This window comes from Vicugna pacos, chromosome 5, assembly GCF_048564905.1.
Source record: "Vicugna pacos chromosome 5, VicPac4, whole genome shotgun sequence".
NCBI lineage: Eukaryota > Metazoa > Chordata > Mammalia > Artiodactyla > Camelidae > Vicugna > Vicugna pacos.
The window spans coordinates 93,815,189-93,833,977 of record NC_132991.1 but is presented as its reverse complement, the minus strand read 5'-3'; the positions used below and the strand labels follow the sequence as shown (position 1 = coordinate 93,833,977).

Below are 18,789 nucleotides of genomic sequence, written 5' to 3'. Positions count from 1 at the left end.
GGTGGGCTTGGGGCTCCTTAGGCAGGGAATTCTGCCATCTCAGGGTCTGGAAGTGGAAAGCACGGGTTTCAGGTGTCCCTCGACACCATGAACTCCTCACCCAGGAAGGGGGCACGGCCAGGAGGAGGCCAGCAGAGGGCCCCCTGAGGAGCAGTCCACAGGCGGGGGTGCTGTGAGGATGAGAATGAAAGCAGAGACGGTGCCTGGCATGTTGAGGATGCTCAGTAAGCGTAGCTCTGTTGGTTTCTTACATTTCTAGTCTGTCGAGTTGGACGAGGCCTCTCACCCTCACCCCCCCCCCCCCACCCATCCCGGACTCCGCACTTGCTGGCAGTGTCCCCTAGCGCCCCTAGTGTGCAGTTCCAAGCCCTCACCTTGTGCTCAGACTATTTCTGGGGTCCGAAAGCCCTTCCTTCTCTTACCCACGGCTGAATTTCTCATCCGTCTGTCCATCTGTGTGCCAGTTTTTCTTCCTGGGAGGAGTCTCTTGACCCTTCCCGCTTCCCTCCAGCCAGCGCCCTCCGCCCCTTTTGGACCTTGTCCGAACCAGGGCAGCACCTCTCTCCCTGCCGGCGCTGTCCCCTCCCTGCGGCCCTCGCTGCCTCGGGGCAGGACTTTGCTTCATTTGCTCTGCTCCCCTCTGTGCTGCCCAGTCTGGCTGGCAGCCATGCACCGAGCTGATTGTGGAGCTGAGGAATTTAACTCTGTGTTCAGAAATCCCTGCAGGAATTTTCCATTGAGATAAGCGAGGGTGAAGGTTTCAAGGCAGGGCTGGTGGTCATTCCTGCTTATCTCCAACGCTTTTAGGAGATAAGAACATTCTGGAAGATCTGCATCTCCGATATTACACTATGAGTTGGATCCTTAACTTCAGCTCCGCAAGGAAGCCCTAAGGAGGAAGGGGGGCACTTCTCCCCCACAAACCCTCAGCTCGGGGTCCCTGGGCTCATCCACCTGAGAGCTGTGTTAACAGTCCGAGCGCACAGGGGTCTCTGCACAGGGAGCAAGGGCGTGGGCGGGCAGTTGGCAGTGTTTGCTACAAGCCCTGATAAAGGCTTCAAAAAATTTCAGAAATGTTTATGCAGCAGTAGGTCAGGTGTTCACCAGATGACCCCAGGAGAACAAATGGGCAAGAAGTTACCGAAGACTGATATTTGAGCCGCCTTAGGATTTCGCATCCTAGAATCTGGAATCCACCGCAGATATCTGAGCAGAGGCTGGAAGTTAGTTGGTGACCCTTCTGTTGCCGAGCTCTCCAGCCACTGGCCCTTTCAGCTCCCAAATTCTGTGCCTTTGCATTCTTTTTGCCTGTGAGCGGGCGTGCCCGCACCTGGGGCCTAATTAACCGGCGTGCGGGAAATTCTCCTTGTTAATGCCAATATAGGAATGTTGATAAAATGCCAAGGGAGAAAGTTAAAAGTTGGTACAGCCATATAGAGATGATATTAATTATGGTCACGTAAGTAATTGTGTACATCTTTGACTAATTTCCGCTACAGGCAGTGATGATTCTGGTGTGCACGTCTCAGTGGGGTCAGAGGTCAGCAGGTCCGTGTTCTCGGTCCCCGTCCTCCCCACCAGGGGGTTGGTTTGTGCCCAGGCCTGACCCCGCACAGCCACACAGGAAGGCACCTTCTGAATTAAGCGTGAGTGCCCCAGGCTTCCATCTCCTGTGGACAGCTCTCTGTGTGGTGAGATCAAATCACAGAGGTCAGAGGTGAAATGAGGCCTGGGGCCAACTGGCCCAACCCGGGCGCCTTAGAGGTGAGGAAACAAGTATTGGGGGTGGGGGGGTGACTTGCTGAGGTCTCTGTGGGAGGAGCCCACAGGTTTCAGGAAAGGACCCACTCAAATTACAGGCTGTGCAGGGTGCCCCTAGGACGACAGAAGTGATCAGCTCCCAGGCCCAACTGAGGGTCTGAGTTGTAGCCTCTCCCGGTGTCCCCGGGCCTTTTGAGGCGAGGGAGGGTTGGGGCTGGCCTGAGTCCGGCCCCGGGGGGGTGGTTCCCAGTCTTCCTCCAGTGATGAGCTAATGCGGCAGCTCTCATGCCTTGTCATCTGGTTGGGGGGAGGGAGCATGTGTGCTTTGGCTCAGCTCAGGTACTGAGGCAGGCAGGATTCTAGGTGGCTCCCAGGGTTCTCACCCCAGGTGCCCACACCCTGTATAATCCCCTCCCCTAGAGTGTGCCCAGGGCCATGGAAAGTATGGATGTCACTCTTGAGGTTAGGTTACATTATAAGGCAAAAGCCAAGGGATTTTAACTAAGGTCCCTCATCAGCCAGCTTTGAGTTAACAAAAGGGAGATCGTGCCTGGTGGGCCTGACCTAATCAGGCGAGCATCGTGAATGTGGGTCTAGAAGTCAGAAAGACTATCCCGATGGCTTTGAGGAAGCAAGCTTCCCTGGGTGAGAGGGTCTGGGGGCCCTCTAACAGCTGAGAGTGGCCCCCAGCCGGCAGCCAGCAGCAAAACGGGATCTCTGTCCTACAACAGCGAAGCACTGGATTCAAACAAGAATGACATGAGCTTAGAGTGGACCTCAGACTCCAGAAAGGATGCAACTGGCTGACACTTTGACTGCAGCCTTGGGAGTCCCTGAGCAGAGGACCCAGGAGGCTGTGCCCAGACACCTGACCCACAGAAGCTGGGAGAGAATATACGTGTGTTGTAAGCCTCTGTGTTGGTGGTTGTTATGCACTGGCAGATGGCCCCTCTGACACAGGACTGCAGGGCGTGGGGGAGCCACCGAGATGATGGAGCGTGTCTCCCAGCAGCCCGGTGGGGTGGGAGCCCACGCTGAAGTTAAGGTGAGCTGTGAGGACAGCTAGCTTCCCACGTGCTGTCTGCAGACAGATTCGTGGCTAACAAATCTTCACCTTTCTCAGCATCCAGCCTGCCCCAACCCAGTGCTCGGAGACTCAGAATCTTAGAGGCTATTCCATTATTGCTGAGGCAGGAAATTCCATGATTGGAGTCGTGTGAAGAACTTGGGAGGCAGAGGAGGATGTCCCCTGCCCTTGGTCTTGCTCCCAGATCCTCCCATCCCTGCGGAGGTGTGGTCAGTTGCAAGGTGACAAAGCTGGGAGCAGGAAATGCGGCCTCCCGGGGCATCCAGCCAGGACCCTGTTCTCTGACCCCAGGACTGGCCCCCTGGCTTGCCTCTGGTTCCCGGCACAGGGCCCCACCAGAGCTGGCTCCCAGCTGCTTGTGGCAGGAACAAATTCATTTGACCAACATACTTCCTTCTCTCCTGGGCAGCTAGTTTCAAATGCCATAAAGATCTCCACAGCCAGAGAAGGGAGCAGAGGGAGACCTTCAGCACTGAAATGAGCCCCGTAACAAAACAGAAACTCAGCTGGAGTCGGGTGACCCGACAGGAACGTGACTTCCGCCAGGTGCCCAGGTGCCGCTGTGGCGCCTGCTCTCAGGTCCAGCCTCCTGCCCTGCCCCAGCAACCACATGACGGTGGTGGACCTTGCCCAGGGAGCCTCCTGGGGCGGGAGGGGGCCTGACCTTGGGGGAGGGGGCAGGGCACCGCCTTGGCCAGAGGTTGCTGCTTCTTACCTGTTTTCTGTTGGAACAGAGCCCCTGCCTGTCCCCATGGCCACGCCCCAGCCCGCCTGTTGAGGGAGCAGCCCTAGTTCCCTGGCCAGAAGTGGGGAGAAAGGGGATGCAGGTAGGGGCCCTGCAGGACCTGGTGATGACAGGCTGTCAGGCTCGCTGGAAGTGACCAGGCCTGGGGAGCACGTGAGTTATTGTTTAGACTTGGGGACACTTTGCTGAGTGTGTCTGTGTGTGAATGTCTGTGTGTGTCTGTATCTGTGGGTCAGTCTGTGTGCATTTGCCTTTGTGTGCGTGTGTGTGTGAGTGTATCTGCGTGTCATGTGTGTGCCAATGTTTGTGTCTCTGTGTGGCTGTGCGTGAGTCCCCGTGCACATAATCGAAAGGGCAAAGGCAGGGGCGAGGAGTGTGTCCTCCTGAGCGCCAGAGGTGTCCTGTTTGTCCCGGACGGCTTGCTGGGTCAGTTCGGAAGGTGATTCCTATTTAAATAGTGACCTCTGGGAAAATTCCAGTTAAAGGGCTTGAATGTAACGGCTGGTAATGTATAGGGGGGCCCTTACAGGAATCCATTTCAAATGACTCACACTGCTCAAGGAATCAGACTGCCCTCAGAGTGAACAGCCGCAGGGAAATCCTGCTGTTTTCACCTGCCTGGGTCGGGAGGGCACATGGAGGACCTGCGGCCACAGACCTGGCTCTCCAGACCTGTGCTTGGAGTGGCCCCTCTCCCAAGAAGGCTGGTTTGGATTTGCAGTCCTTCCCTTTTTCCTCTGGTGGAGGTGGTGGGCCATGAAGACATGGAAAGCGCCAGCCCAAAATGCTGGAGTGGGTGTCCCTACTGGTCCTCAGCACGAACGTGGCATCCCTGAGAACATTTCTGTGTCGAGAGAGACTTTAATAATCCCAGCTAGATGAAATGCTAGAGGCTGGGTCAAAAGTCACACTTTCAATTTTCTCTCTGAACAGAGGGCTCCAACCTCTGATGATCGAAAGCTTACAACATGTAATCACACACAAAATTATATACAGAAATGCTTTCTGCAGGCTTACTTATTACAGGAAAGAAAATTAAAGCCAAGTGAGTATCCAGTGATGGAGAGACAGCCCAGCAAAGTGGAGTAGTTGTAGGACTGTCGTGTGGTCATCACACCTGCAGATGGTGAAAGCATCTCTAACGTACAGAACAAGGTGGAGAAATGCCCTCGAGATATGTGAAGTGTTTTTTAATGTAGGATGCATAATTTTATGTTAAAACTATGGTTGGTTTGTTTTTAAGATTCTTAGGAAAAAACTAGAAGTAAGGAGGCAAAAAACCATCCCTCATTTTATTAAGGAGGTAGGATTATGGGTAACTTCGTTTTTTTTTTCATATGGACAATGATGTGTTTATATTTACCACAAAATAATATTTTAGACCCGAGAGATGTGTCATCGTCAAAGGGGTAAGTCACCTGTGTGTGGTATCATAGTAATGGTACGTTCGTTCATGCTCTGCCTATTTTGGTTAATTCAGACACATTTTGGGCTCAAGATTTTCTTGACTCAAGAAGTGTTTTATTAATTGTGCACATGAACAGCAGAGCACACTTGAAGGGGTATCTTTAAACTCCTGAGAACGCGCTGCTTTACGTGTGGTAGAGCTTTCTCTTTATGTAAAATTATAGCAAAAATCAGTGGACTACCTGCTTCCAAGCAGGCACCTTAAGTATTTCCAGCCAGAAACAAGGCGTCGACCTGGGGTGGCAGAGAAGGTTCGGGAATTCCACTCTTAGAAGTTCCTTTCCTCCAGCTTTCTTGCGATACAATTGACCTATAACATCGTGCAAGCTTAAGGCATAGGACGTGTTGACTTGATGCAATTGCATATTGCACAGTGAGAACCCCCGGGGCTAAGCTACCACCCCGCGACGTCCCGTAATTAGCGTTTCTTTCTGTGGTGGGAACATCGAAGACCTGCCCTCAGCCTTCTTGCGGCGTGTGACACGCCGGGTTAGCTCTCCTCGCCGCGCTGCGCGCCAGGCCCCAGGCCCTGCTGCTCTCACGGCTGAGGCTCGCGCGCTGCCACCGCTGCCGCCCCTGCGCGTGCCCCGCAGCCCCGCAGCCCCGCCCGCGCCCAGCCCCGCGCGCCCCGCTCTGCCCCGTCTCTCGGTGTCCGGCCACAAACGAGCGCGCCTGGTAAGCGGGCGTCTGCTGCTGCGCTGAGCGGCCCCGGGGCAGGCCCGCCGCACCCGCGCCCCCCATGTCGCGCGGGCGTCCTGCGGCCTCTGCACGCGGCTGAAGTGACGCTCTGCCCGGGGCATCTGGTGCGGCCAGGACGGCAGCCTGCTCTCAGGAGAGCTGCGGGGCAGCGCCGGGACCCCCGGACCCTGCTGCTCGGCTTCAGCAGAAGGCGGTGTGGTGTGCAGGGCGCGAGCCCACCCTGCTCCTCCCTGGAGGGGCGGCCCGCTGGCCTCCGTCCCCCCTCCCCTGACGTGTCGCGGGTGAGGGACCGCCGCCTGACAGGCACAGAAGCCAACACTCGGGCACAGGCTTCTGAGAAAAGCAAAACCCTCACCACGAGGTTTCGCGGCAGTAAGGCCAGAGGCAGGGCGCTGGAAGCGGGCCGCCCACCCCCGCCCGGGCTCGGCGGAGTCAGGGGCTCGGGGGCCTGCGGTCGTGGAAGCAGACTGGCTGGTCTCCAGGCAGCCCACGCGAGTTACCGGTGCAGCTGGCAGCAGGCTGTCCTTGCCGAGGGCCCTCTCGCTTTGTAAAGGGCGCTGGTGGTGGCATCGCTATTCTCTGAGTGCCGGAGACCGAAGAGTCTTGGTTCGGGGCCAGCGCGGAGACGTGGGTTCCCGTCCTGCACCCGTGCCGCGCCGTCTCTGAAAAGCAGCTCCGGGCCTGGGTAGTCAGCCGGCCTGTTCAAGGAGGCAGAGCCGCTTTCCGCCGGCCAGGGTCCTGCGCGCCGCGCCAGCAGCCGCCACGGTGCGCCCGTGCGGAGCGCCGTGCAGCGAGCAGCCTGCCTTTCTCGGTCCCTCGGCTGAGCTGCCTGGACCACGCTGTTCTCAGCGCCTGCTACAGGCCCTTCCTCGCTCTCTTTTTAAAAAAGTTTTTTTTTTTTTTTAATGAAGTAGAGTTGATTTCGTCTGCTCTTTCTGCAGAGACCACAGCCCACTGTCAGACAAGCTGCCTGGGTTTTCCTGGCCGTGCAAACAAATGATGTGGTGGAAATAGCATGTCTGTCTACTTGTGGCTTCTGGCTAAGTCATCCCTATGGTCACGCATGAGCTATTTATTGAGCACCTACTGTATGCTTAATGAATACTGTCCGTGCATTTGTGATAGTTCACAGCCGAGAGAGAGAGAGAGAGAGAGAGAGAGAGAGAGAGAGAGAGAGAGAGAGAGAGAGAGAAATACAATAGTTATGTAAATTAAACCTCATTACAGCCCAGTGAGAGAGAGAAACCATTAAAAAAAAATTCTGTGAGGTCAGGTCGAGGGAGAAACTGAGATCATTTCAGTCAAGAAGAGGAGCAGGGAGCTGTAGGCCCCAGGCTGGCAGGGACTTTGTTTTATTAGCTGCTATTTTTGGGGACCGGACACACGACCGGGGGTAAGGGTGGCAGCTGTGAGACCAGACAGGCTGTGACGGGGAGGGATTTGCATCGACTTGAACAGCGAGGGGAGAGCAGATGGAGCAACTTTACCGTAAGGCAGATTCCCCAGATAATTTGCCGGGGGACTTGACAGATAAGCAGCTGCAGCCAAGTCTGAACTTTGAGCCGATGTCCCTTTGTTATCTTCCCCGGGGCTTCAACCAGACTCTGGACTCTGATTTGCCGCTTGGCCTGCAATGCTGGATCACAGGCTGCGGTTTTATTCCTGGGGGCCAGCGACTTCAGGTGCTCCCGCATCTGTTCCTGGAGTTCATTTTACTTTGCCTCTGAGCTTAATTCCTACCAGTGGGTCAGAAATCTGTGGAAGGGCTGCTTCGAGTTCTTGCAGGGGTGGTGGGTTCTGGGGAGCGGACTGGCCCCTGCAGAGCCTGCTCCCCCAGCCCGGGGCGGCCGCGGGGCTGTGGGATGCAGACGTTGCAGGGTACCCAGGCAGGACAGCAGACGTGACACCATGAAGCATCATCGCTGATGGTGGTTGAAACTCTGGAGTACCTCCCTGAAGATGGGAGTTCAGACATGCTTCTCAGTAACCCCGTGGCTCTGCTGTGTCCTTTCCCCTGGGAGCGGGTGGGCCTGTGAGCCCTTCTCCACCAGACCCTGTGACCCTAGTCCCTTTCCAGTCCTTGGTGGGGAGGATGTAACTCAGTGGTGGAGTGTGTGCTTAGCATGCACGAGGTCCTGGGTTCACTCCATAGTATCTCCATAAACAAACAAACAAACTGAATTCCACCTTCCCTCAAGAATTAAAAAAAGAAGAAGAAGAAGAAAGAAGTCTTGTCGGCATCGCAGACTCAGTCCTGTTTTTTTGAGAATTTGATCCCAAACTCGGTCCTCTTCCTGTGTCCCTGCAGGGCAGCCCCGACCAGCGTGTGGCCTGGCTGCTCCCTGCGGGGCAGAGAGGGGACGGGGTCTGCTCCCTCCTGCTCTCTCTCCTCTTCAGAATCCCTCCCCTTTCTCCAGTCCACCTGCCACCGTGAGGAGGGAGAGGCGGCCCCTGGACCGGCTGCCTCTGAGCTGGGTTTGGATATTTTTCAGGGGAAGTTCTTCTTTCTAGAAGCAATCCAGATAATAGATGAAGATGAAGTGATACCAGTAGAATGCCACCATCTTGCAGCCCCCAAATGAAAGAGTGGACGTGGTCGCCCATGACTGCTGACACCACAAAGAGGCCGCTGGACGTTATTTGCCTCCCGAGGAAATTCGCGCCACACTCACGAAACATTCTTGCCGGAAGATAGCCTGTATGTGACCAGATTTCTGTTCTGAGCCACCAAGCTACAGAAAACACGGAGTTTGCAGGAACACATTCGATGACAACATAGGAACACACTCAGCAAAATCCAGAGACTACAGGACCACCTGATTTCTTCAACAAATACATTGTGAATAAAAGAACATATGTATAACTTATTCATAGCAAAAAAAAAAAAAAAAAAGAAAAAGAAGTAGCCTGTAAAACTTGGTGGCTCACCTCTGAACAGTTTGAAGATTCTGTTATAAAAGCCACTTCCATGTTTATTTTTGGTCATGCAAGAAAGCTTTATGCCTCGAAGTCTAGAGCTGTCCTAGGAGTGATTTTTAAAAATCATTGTAACCACTTTTAAGTGTACAATATAGTAGTTTTAAGTGTATTCACACTGTGTGCAGCCATTCTCCAGAACTTTCTCATCTTGCAAAACTGTAACTACACCCATCAGACCACAGCTCCCAATTCTGCCCTCCCCTTCTAGCTGCTGGCCACCACTATTCTTTCTGTTTCTATAAATTTGACTATTTTACACATCTCATGTAATAAAAGCCATATTTATTTTTAAGGCAAAAAACCCCCCCATGTCTACTGAGATTAGCAGGAGAAATAATAGGATGTCTGGGATTTCCTTCAAACTAACCTTGCGTGTGAGGGAGGTTCGGGGCTGTGGGTGAAGCAGGATTGGCCACAGCTGGTGCTTGTGGAGGCAGCCGATGGAGACACGAGTTCCACCAGAATGACCGCCATCCTTGTCATGGTTTGTGCCTGAAATTTCCTATAGTGAAAAAACCTGCGGGGTTTGCCCACATTAATTTTGATCACAGAGCTGTTTTGCTCCAGGGCTTATCGCTGTGGGTTCTGCAGCTTTAGATGCAGAGGGAAGGACTAACATGTTTTGAGATCCTTGAAACACCAGCCTCTTTTGTAGATAGATTGTCTTGAAACACCAGCTTTAATCCATGAGCCACCGTGGAGAGGGCACTGTACCTTTCAGGTGTTTCAGACACGTTTCAGAGTAAGTCGCACATCCTTCAAAAGTGGGAAGGGATGGAAGCGTTACTGAACTACACTCGGGTCCGCTTGCCCGCGCGCAGTAAAGCCGACCTGTGACACCGGGCTGTGGGGAAGGAAAGTGCGACGTTTACTGCAGGCGCCCAGCAAGGAGTCCAGGCCGCTGGTGCTTAAAGGGCCCAAACTTGCTGACGGCCTTCCGGGAAAGGCTTTTAAGGACAGGGTGAGGCGGGGGCTGTGGGGTGTGATCAGCTCACGGACGTTCTTCTGATCATCTCATGGACGAGAGGTCATGGGGAGTCAGCGCCATCAACCTTCCGGTTCCCGCAGGTCTGGGGTCTCCGGCTTGTGGGCAGCACGCAGTTAACTTCTCCCACCTGGTGGGGGTTTCCGCAAAACAGCTCGAAGGACAAGGCTCGGGATGTTGTCTACTGAGCTTGAGGAGGAAATGAAGGTCTTCGACTTTCTTTAACAGCTAAACGATTATTATTCTGTCTTGCGTGACGTTCTGCTTTCTTTCTGTGTTTTCTCACTTTTCTGATTACCTGCACTCTTTGGGACTCAGGGGGCCTAGGAGACTAAAGCTTTTCTCCAGACAAGAGGTAGGCGCAGGACGGGGGGTAGGTGGGGGGGGTCTGTCCCGGGATGGCCCCATGGGGTCCTGCTCGGTTACAGGAGGTCAGTGAGCCAGCATGATGACGGGCGCACAGTCGTTCCTCTTCAGGGTTTGAAGCGGTGCCTGACGCACCGGCCCCCGCCGGGCACCGCGGACGTGCCGTCCGAACCTAGCACCTCACAGCAGACCTGCGTCACGGCTGTTGTTCATGTGGGGAGATTCCACATGGGGAGGTGGGGTGCAGAGTGGACCCGGGATGTCAGGCCAGGTGCCTCTGACTTGGAGCTGCATTCTATTCCAGGCAGTCTGCGTCCGGCCAGGGCAGCAGCGTCCCGGGGGTGAACTTGCTAAGGTTATTTGGCTTCAGACACTCAACCTTCCCCTGCTGTCTCTGCAGGACATGGCGCAGGTGGACGGGGCCTCCTGCCCTGGGGCTGCCCCCGGCCAGCCCTGCATCTTCAAGCTGGTTCTCCTGGGCACTGACTCTGTGGGCAAGTCCAGCTTGGCTCTCCGATACGTGAAGAATGACTTCAAGAGTATCCTGCCGACCGTGGGATGTAAGTGACGGGACAGGGCGTCTTTCGTTCGTCTCCGGGGAAGAAGCCAGGGCCGCTGACCCAGGCATGGGGGGCATGGGGACGAGGCCACCGGGGAGTTTCCCACGTGCTCCCGGGACCGCAGGCAGGGCCTGGCACATTCAGGGATGAAACGAGGTCCACCTCGGTCAGTCACACACAGAACCCAGAGCACAGCCAGGTGTCGGCTCAGCTGGAGTTGGCGGAGGGGTGGAGGGGCAGGGACAGAGTCTCTGGCCCCAGAGGGTGGGGTGAAGGATTGTGCTGGCAGAGTGGGGAGCCCAGGAGAAGCACCCCGAGGCTCTGCCACTCAGCCCCCGGACAAGCTGGCCTCTCCCAGCTGTGTGTCCTCCGTGGCTCTCAGTCTGGAAGGGCGGCGCCGTGCGGTTGCAGCGGGAACAGCACGACTCTTGAAGCCTAAAATATTTGCTACAGGGCCCTGCCCCCCAAAGTTTGGGACTCCTGCTCTTACAGAGTCTGCGAGAGACCCTGAGGCAGCGAGTGGCCAGGGGATGGGCTCCAGGGGGCGTGGGGAGGCCGAGGAGAGGGGCATGGGGCTCACTGTGGGCCACGGCCTCAGCTCAGGGGCGCAGGGAGGCCCGGCTCGGGCCTGCCAGGAGAAGGTGGGTAGTGGGTGGAAGGGGCCCCTCGCGCACAGAGCCACGCGGAGCCAGGGGAGGGTGCCAGCCTTCTGTGCTTGCAGGGGGCTGGGGAAGAGGGAAGGGACGCTCAGACATGCTGGATAACTTTCCCAGGCAGGAGGCCTGTAGGCCCAGCGCGCGGCAGCTTGTGGACGGCGGGGGGGCCCTGTCCCCCACCCACTGGCACCTCCACTGGTTCCTCCAGTTCCAGCAGGTCGGGGACCAAGCTGTCACCCTCCCCAGACTGTCCACGTCACCCCATTCTCTTCAGGGGTGCTGTGAGGCCAGGAGGGTGCAGAGCTGGGGCTCAGGTTAGGTGGGGGCTCCTTTGGTTGCAGAGCAGGGCTGGGTGTGCCCCCCGCCCCCTGCCTCCTCCTGCCAGCACCCCGCCGCCAGCCCAGGCTTATCCCCCAGGACTCCACCTCTGCCTGGGGCAGGTGCCTTAAATCTCCGCTCCCACTTTGGCCTTCCAGGCTCGGGGTGGGAGGATGCGGAGACGGGGGAAGACTGGATCAGTGTTTCGTGGCCCACAAGCCCGTGGCTGAGCTTAGCGCTTCTTTATTCGGTCAGCCACCAAGCTCCTTATTGAGCACCTACTGTGTGCACCGCTGAGCCTGGTGCAGGAGTGGTGAGGTGAGTGAGCCCCTGCTTTCAGGAGCTCAGTCTCGTGCGGGAATGATGGTCTCCCCCAAGCACATCGCAGGTCCCCTGAGCTCCCCGGGTACAACTTGAGATGTTACTAGAGCTTTTGGAGGTGGATATTATAGTTATCACATTATTCTGAAAACAAATAAATAAAATAATATTATTTATTTATTATATTCATATATTATATGCTACGTGACTATTAATTATTATGCTATCATAATGATTGTGTTATTATAAAAGCAGACATCCCCCGTTTTCAAATGAGGAACTGGGACGAGTGTCCCTTTAATCTAAGGGGGGTGGTCCGTGCTGTACAGAAGCCCTTTGAAGGCAGGTGCGTCCTCACGACGACGGCCTTGGCTTTCCGGAGGGTGAGCAGAGCCACAGGGGGAGGGTGAGGGCGCTCACCACCCCCACCCCGGGGCCACGGGGAGGACGCGGCGGGGAGGACGCCGCGGGGGTGCGTGACCGGCGTGGCCGGCAGGGAGTTCTCAGCAAACAGGAGCTGAACGAACAAATGGCGGGACGGCCTAGGTTCTCACCTGCGTGTTCCTGTCTGTGAAACGAGGACGCCCAGGCCCTGCTCTGGGGTGAGGGGGGCCCTCTGTGAAAGGCTGAAGGAAGGATGTCAAGTCACGATCAGCGTGCTGTGACTTAAGGTCGTCACCCTTCCTTAGACACCCACCCCACACCCCTGAGGGCAGGGGCGGGGCCAGGGCCTGGCACGTCCTTGGTGCTGCTGCCTTCAGGGCAGGCCAGTTGCAAGATCCTCCAGCCTTTGGGAGGCGCGGGGGTCCCTGGGCTCCCTCCAGAGGGTCTGGGTCTGTTGGTGGGTGCAGGGTTGGGGGGCCCGCAGCGGAGGATTACACAAGCACTGGGCGTGGCTCTGCAGAAGACTGCTCAGGCCAGGATGGTCCGGCCAGGATGGTCCAGCCATCCTGCAGCCGGACCCCGCCCATCCAGAGGAAGTTGGAGCCATAGCTGTGAGCCGCAGTGACCGACAGACTCGAGTACCCCAAACAGCCAGAGTGGAAGTGAGTGCAGACTCCTGGGGGCTCGGCCTGCTTGGGGGAGACCAGAGTCCCCTTGAACTCCTGGCCACCCCAGTACCCCAAAGGCTTCCAGCCCGGCTGCAGGAGAGGGCCTGGCAGGGGTCGTGGAGGTGGGCAGCTCCAAGGAGTGGTCACTGGGGCCACCCAGAGCTCCCGAAGACCCCACCGAGCTTCCCCCGGCCCCTCATCCTGGAATCCCGACTGGCCATGGCAGGGGGAGCGCTGGCCGGTTCCCCGCCCTGCATGGTCTCAGGGACTTCTTTGGAGGGATGGTGACATCTGGTGTTGGTGTGCGTATTTGCTGGCGGAAGCCAAAATGAGTTCAGACCAGCTAGGCCTAGTGTGGGCCAGAGAGGCACCAAAGGTATTCAGTGTCACCCCCACCTCCCTCCCCTGCTGAGCGAAGCTTTGCTGAAGCCCCTGAGAAGTCACTCACGTCGCGTTCCCCTAAACCAGTGAGGAGCTTGTGACTTTTACAAAAAAGATGAATGTGGCAGAGAGGGCTCCAGTGAGTGCCATCAGCTGTTTATTTAAATTAAAAGGTAAAAAAGCCAACCTTTCCTTAGTTCACATTGAGTAGAGACACACCTTTTAATTTGGGGCCAAAAAATGCAAATTGAAGAATAGCCCCCGGTTAATTCTCTTGTCATTTGTTGCCCACGGGGTTTCCTTCAGCTCACCAAGTCGAGGGCATGTCTGCTTCCAGAGGCTGGGAGCGGGGGCTGGAAGTGTCCCCAAGTGTCCCCGCCACTGGGGCACCTGCGTGGACGTTTGCAGCGGGGCCAGAGGAGCGGGAGCCCTGCTGTGTGCCGTGATGGGACAGTGAGCCCAGTGGCCTCATTGCAGATTATAGTCTGATGAAAAGGTGCCAGTGCATTGTGTCTACCAGCCTGTTCTAGAACAAGTCCTGGTTTGCGGCCTGATCCCACCCCCAGCCCCCAGCTTGTTGCCAGTATCATTTCAGGCAAAATCTCCAAGTCTGTTTGAATTTCTTGGAAGTTTATTTTGTAATCACTTTGTGGCTTCAGCTGTGAACACGTAAAAAATGTGGACAATGGGTTTCTGAACAAGGGAGATAATTCATGTGGGCTCTTTTCTGGGTGGGAGCCAAGGAGTCCACCTTGATTTTGGACCTCTGACTGCCAGGACTGAAAGAATCCATTTCTGCTGTCTGAAGCCACCCTGTCTGGGGTCATTTGCTCCGGCAGTTCCAGGACACTCACACGCTGGCCTTGGAGTGCAAGTTTTAATTTTAAGCATGCAGCTGCGTTTGCCAGAATCTCCCCACAAGCTCCACCCCAGCTGGGGTGTGGGCAGGGCCGCAGCTTTTCTTGAAGCCCCACCTCTGTCCCCCTCCCAGTCCCTGGTCCAGTTCTGTGTATGACATACCTGCACACTGTGGCCAGAACATCTTGGTGTCACTAAATAACTATCTCAAAGTCACATCACTTTGGAAAATTATGCTAAGGGGGAAAGAATCCTCAGCTGAAAGGTGGATTGCCCAGTATGTCGAATGAAAGGTTTGGGGGTAGGTCTTCCGTTGTGTGTCATTTTGAAGCTGAGACATGAATGAATAGAAGTCCCTGCCCTCCAGGTGCTCATTGTCCCCAGGGGCGACAGGTGAGAACACAGCAATCTAGCTGTCTACCTGTGCCCCTGGGTGTGTGAGCAGCACAGGGAGGCGCGGGGGGAAGAGACGGGGGCCTGGGCTGGCACTCAGAGACCTCAGGGGACGTGAAGGGACGGGGAGGAGGCAGGTTCCAAGCAGAGAGGTCAGTGCAGATGGAGGGTCGGCAGGGTGAGGTGTGGATGAGGCTGGGAGGTAGCAGGAGGCCGGGAGGGTTTGGAGGATGAGCTCGTGAGACCATCAGTGTGCCAGCTGCATCTCTGGACCCCCACGGGGACATGTTGGACCCTTGGTTATCAGAGACCCCTTCCATGCCACCCATCGTCCAGAGGGTTTTGAGTTAGGACACTGAGAGGTTATCTTCCCACCCAAAAGCTCTGTAGAATCTACAAAGGTCTGCAGCAAATTACTCGTAACACTGTGCTTTTCCCGGAAACGTCCACCTTCCAGACGAGGTGTGTGCTCAGCCCTCCCCGCTGTGGTGACAGGACGCAGGGCTGGCTGCCTCTGGCTGGCTTGCTGAGACCAGGGCTTGCGCTGGCCCAGGCTGAGGTGGGTGAAGACCTCGCCCTCCAGGGAGGCCTCCTCTGGGCTTCTGTTTCAGGTGCGTTCTTCACCAAGGTGGTGGATTTGGGCGCTGCGTCTCTGAAGTTTGAGATCTGGGACACAGCTGGCCAGGAGAAGTACCACAGCGTCTGCCATCTCTACTTCAGGGGCGCCAGCGCTGCGCTTTTGGTGTATGATGTCACCAGGAAGGTGAGGCTCGCCAGCGCGTGTCCCCACCCTCCACAAGGCGTCCGCTTTCTGTGCTCCTGGGGGGTGACTGGCCTTGATGTGAAAATCATGACAACCAGTAGAGAACCCTTCCCTGAAAGTTAGTCACCTCCTCCAGGAAGTCCTCCGTGACAACCCCTCCTCCTGCTGCATGTTGGGTATGTTCTCCTCGGTGGTCCTCCCAGAACACCCCGAACAGCATCACCCTCCATCAGTCATGATTCCTTGGGTGCCCACTGAGGGGCTGAGCGGGATGTTATGAAAACAGGATACAGCCCTCGGCTGCATCTCCGATACACACAGTATCTCCGGGGCTGATGCCAAACAGGCGTGGGCAGATACTTGGAGCACCAGCGGGGAAGGGTGGGGGCCTGTGGGGGTCGATGGGGGGCACCCTACTTCCTGCAGGAAGGTTTAGCTGAGATGGTGGTGGGAGATGCAGGGCTGGCCTTTGGGGTGGGCAGGGGAGGAGGGGTGGGTAGGTGAGCAGGAGGGAACGGAGTTCTGGTAATCGGGCCATGCTGGTGGAATCAGGGGGTGTGCACCACCAGTGGGGCCCTGCAGTGCTGAGAGCAGGCCGACCGGGTCAGCTTGACTATGGAGCAGACGGGTCGCTTGGGGCCCAGGGCAGAAGCCCCTTCATAGATCTGGGGGCACTGCAGTGAGGATCGGGGTTTGGGATGCCAGTCAGCCCCCCACAAAGTGGTCCTTGAGGGCATCCAGGAACAGAGGCCTCCTGGGCTCCAGGTCTGACCTGGAACCGCCTGCAGCTCCCAGCCTCCCTCCGCCCGGTGAGGACGGAGCTGCCCAGACCACCCCAGGCCAGAGACAGGCCTCCCGCTCCAGGGGTGCAGCAACCCTTGGGTCCCTTGGGGGACCAGTTGGATCGGGTGCCATATTGCACAGGGTGGCCACCCACACCTGCCGTGACTCTCCCGGGGCGCTGAGGAGGACCACCGGGATGTGCCCCACTGATGTTCCTGGTTTCCTGGTTTAGGATTCGTTCTGCAAAGCGCAGCAGTGGCTGAAGGACCTGGAGGAGGAGTTCCACCCGGGAGAAGTCGTGATCATGCTGGTCGGCAACAAGACGGACCTCGGCGAAGAGCGGGAGGTGACGCTGGAGGTGGGACTGGAGACCGTCGTTCTGTCCCCGCCGGGGAGGTGGGAGGGACCCCCCACACACGCACACACACCTAGTGTCCCTTCTGGGTGAAACTTTCTGGTCTCCTGGGAAGGTCAGGCGGATAGGTGGTTGCGCCCAGGCGTGGGGAGAGCTGGGAGCAACGCCGGCAGCACCCCCAGGACTGGCGGGGTGGTGGGGGCACAGCCTGGCGGGGTGGTTCCCCCGAGAAAGCCACGACCCTGCCCAGCATCTCCCTCCTTAAGTCATGGGAGTTTCAGATCTTTTTCTCTGTGTTCAATAAACTATTGCAGAAGGGGCAAGTGGGTATAAATCCAAATTTCTTTGCTAGGACATGAGCAAGGGGCAGGAAATCTAAAAAGCTGCAGGTCTCCTGGAAACGGACCAGCAATATGGGAGAGGCGTGGAGAGTGCTGGGAGCCCGGAGCAGGAGCAAGGGCTCCTAGTGCGTGTGCGTGCGCGCGTGGAGCGGTGTCTGTGTGTATCAGTGTGTGTGGGTGTGGAGCGGTGTCTGTGTGTATCAGTGTGTGTGGGTGTGGAGCGGTGTCTGTGTGTATCAGTGTGGGTGTGTAGTGGTGTCTGTGTGCATTAGTGTGAGTGTGTGAGTGTGTGTGTGTGTGTAGTGGTGTCTGTGTGCATTAGTGTGTGCATGTTTAGGAGCTGTGCTAGAGTGGTGTCTGTGTGCGTATGGGAGGGTGTCGGGGGTGGGTTTAGGGAAGGCTCCGGGAGGAGGGGCAGATGAAGGGACGGGGAGAGGTGACACTGAGGGTGGGAGGTGCCGGGCCGGGTGGGGCTCCCTGAGGAGGGGGAGGGAGGCAGCGGCTGGCCCAGGAGGCCGTGCCGAGCAGGTGCTGGTGCTCAGAGGCAGAGGTCCCAGCGGTGGTGTTGGGCTTGGGGGCTTTATTCCGGGGGCAGTGCTGAGTCGCTGGGTTGGGAACCCGACGGGGGACTGGGGAAGAACAGGTGGAAGCAGGGTCAGGCTGAGCGGGGAGACCGGCCGGGCAGGGAGCCCCCGGGGAGGCCGGCGGCCCAGCTCAGGGGCGGGAGGGGCCTCCTCTCCACTCAGCTCTGCTCTGTGCCTGGATGGCCTGCCAGCGGGAGGGGGACCCTGTGGCCTAGACTGCACAGGAATGGGCCACCCTGGGGCCTGGACTGTAGACCCAGGGCCCGGGGACCCCACCCTGGCCTCTTCTGTATTCTGAGCTCCCACTGACCTGGGCTGGGGCTGGGGGTGGGGGCGGAGGGCAGGGGGCCACAGACACCAGGAGCCGGCAGGGGGCTCGGCTGGAGCAGCGGCAAGGCTGATTCATGTTTTGACTTTTCATCTTAAGATAATTTCAGAATTACAAAAATTGTCACAAACATTGTACAAAAACCTGCTCCTCTCCCAGCTTTCCCAAATGTTGCCGCCTTAGACAAGTTCAGAATGACTGTCAAACAGGACATGGACCTTCATGCAACACCATTAACTACACATCTTGTTCAGATTTGTTCAGTTTTCCCACTAGCATCCTTTTCCTGGTTCAGGGAAGTCTGCTCCTAGGTTTGGCCTTTGAGAGACCTCCCTCCCGGGTCCTAGGCCCCCTGCTCCAGGAGCCCCAGTAACAGAACTGAGGAGTGAGGTTCTCTATTGGTTGCAGTTGTTTCTCAGTCTGTCTTGGGTCTTCCTCTTAGAAGGCATCTGAGTGTTCTTAGGAAAATTTTATAATTAATGAGTGCTTTTCGGGGCTATTTCCCTCAGGAAGGGAAGGAGTTTGCAGAGAGCAAGGGGTTGCTGTTCATGGAAACCTCGGCCAAACTGAACCACCAGGTGACCGAGGTCTTCAGTGCTGTCGGTGAGTGACTAGCCCATTCCCTGTCCCAGAGCCAGGTGTCGGGGGGGACCATCTCTGGATCTCTGGCATCCTGGGACCCAGCAGGATGTCCCCAGGGACTGCAAAGTGAACAGGAGTCCAGGGCCTGTGTTTCATGGTCTGGGAAAATGTCAGGGAGGGTGGGGTCCCCAGGGGATGCCGGGGGGGCAGGGCGCTTGCTGAGCGGGGGCACTTTTCTCCCAGCCCAGCCCCCTCCTCCTGTCATTCACAGCCCGAGAGCTTTTGCAGAGAGAAGAGACGAAGCAAGGCCAGACGCTGCAGGGAGATGCTCGGCTGGCTCTGAATGAGAAGCCCTCGAGGCAGGCGGGGTGCTGTGCCCGCTGACGCAGCCGCTCCGGGGGTGGGGGCATGGGGAGGAAGCCCCC

The 18,789-nt window shown here is 56.9% G+C and overlaps 1 protein-coding gene across 1 annotated transcript; it reads left to right on the top strand.

The window, feature by feature from the left end:
- Positions 1-3,560: 3,560 nt before the first annotated feature.
- On the top strand, positions 3,561-18,756 carry RAB17 (RAB17, member RAS oncogene family). Its single transcript, XM_072961909.1, has 6 exons — positions 3,561-3,750; positions 10,490-10,649; positions 15,240-15,391; positions 16,407-16,532; positions 18,292-18,385; positions 18,636-18,756. The coding sequence occupies exons 2-6, from the start codon at positions 10,493-10,495 to the stop codon at positions 18,746-18,748; spliced, it is 642 nt and encodes a 213-aa protein (XP_072818010.1). The 5' UTR covers positions 3,561-3,750; positions 10,490-10,492; the 3' UTR covers positions 18,749-18,756.
- Positions 18,757-18,789: the final 33 nt, after the last annotated feature.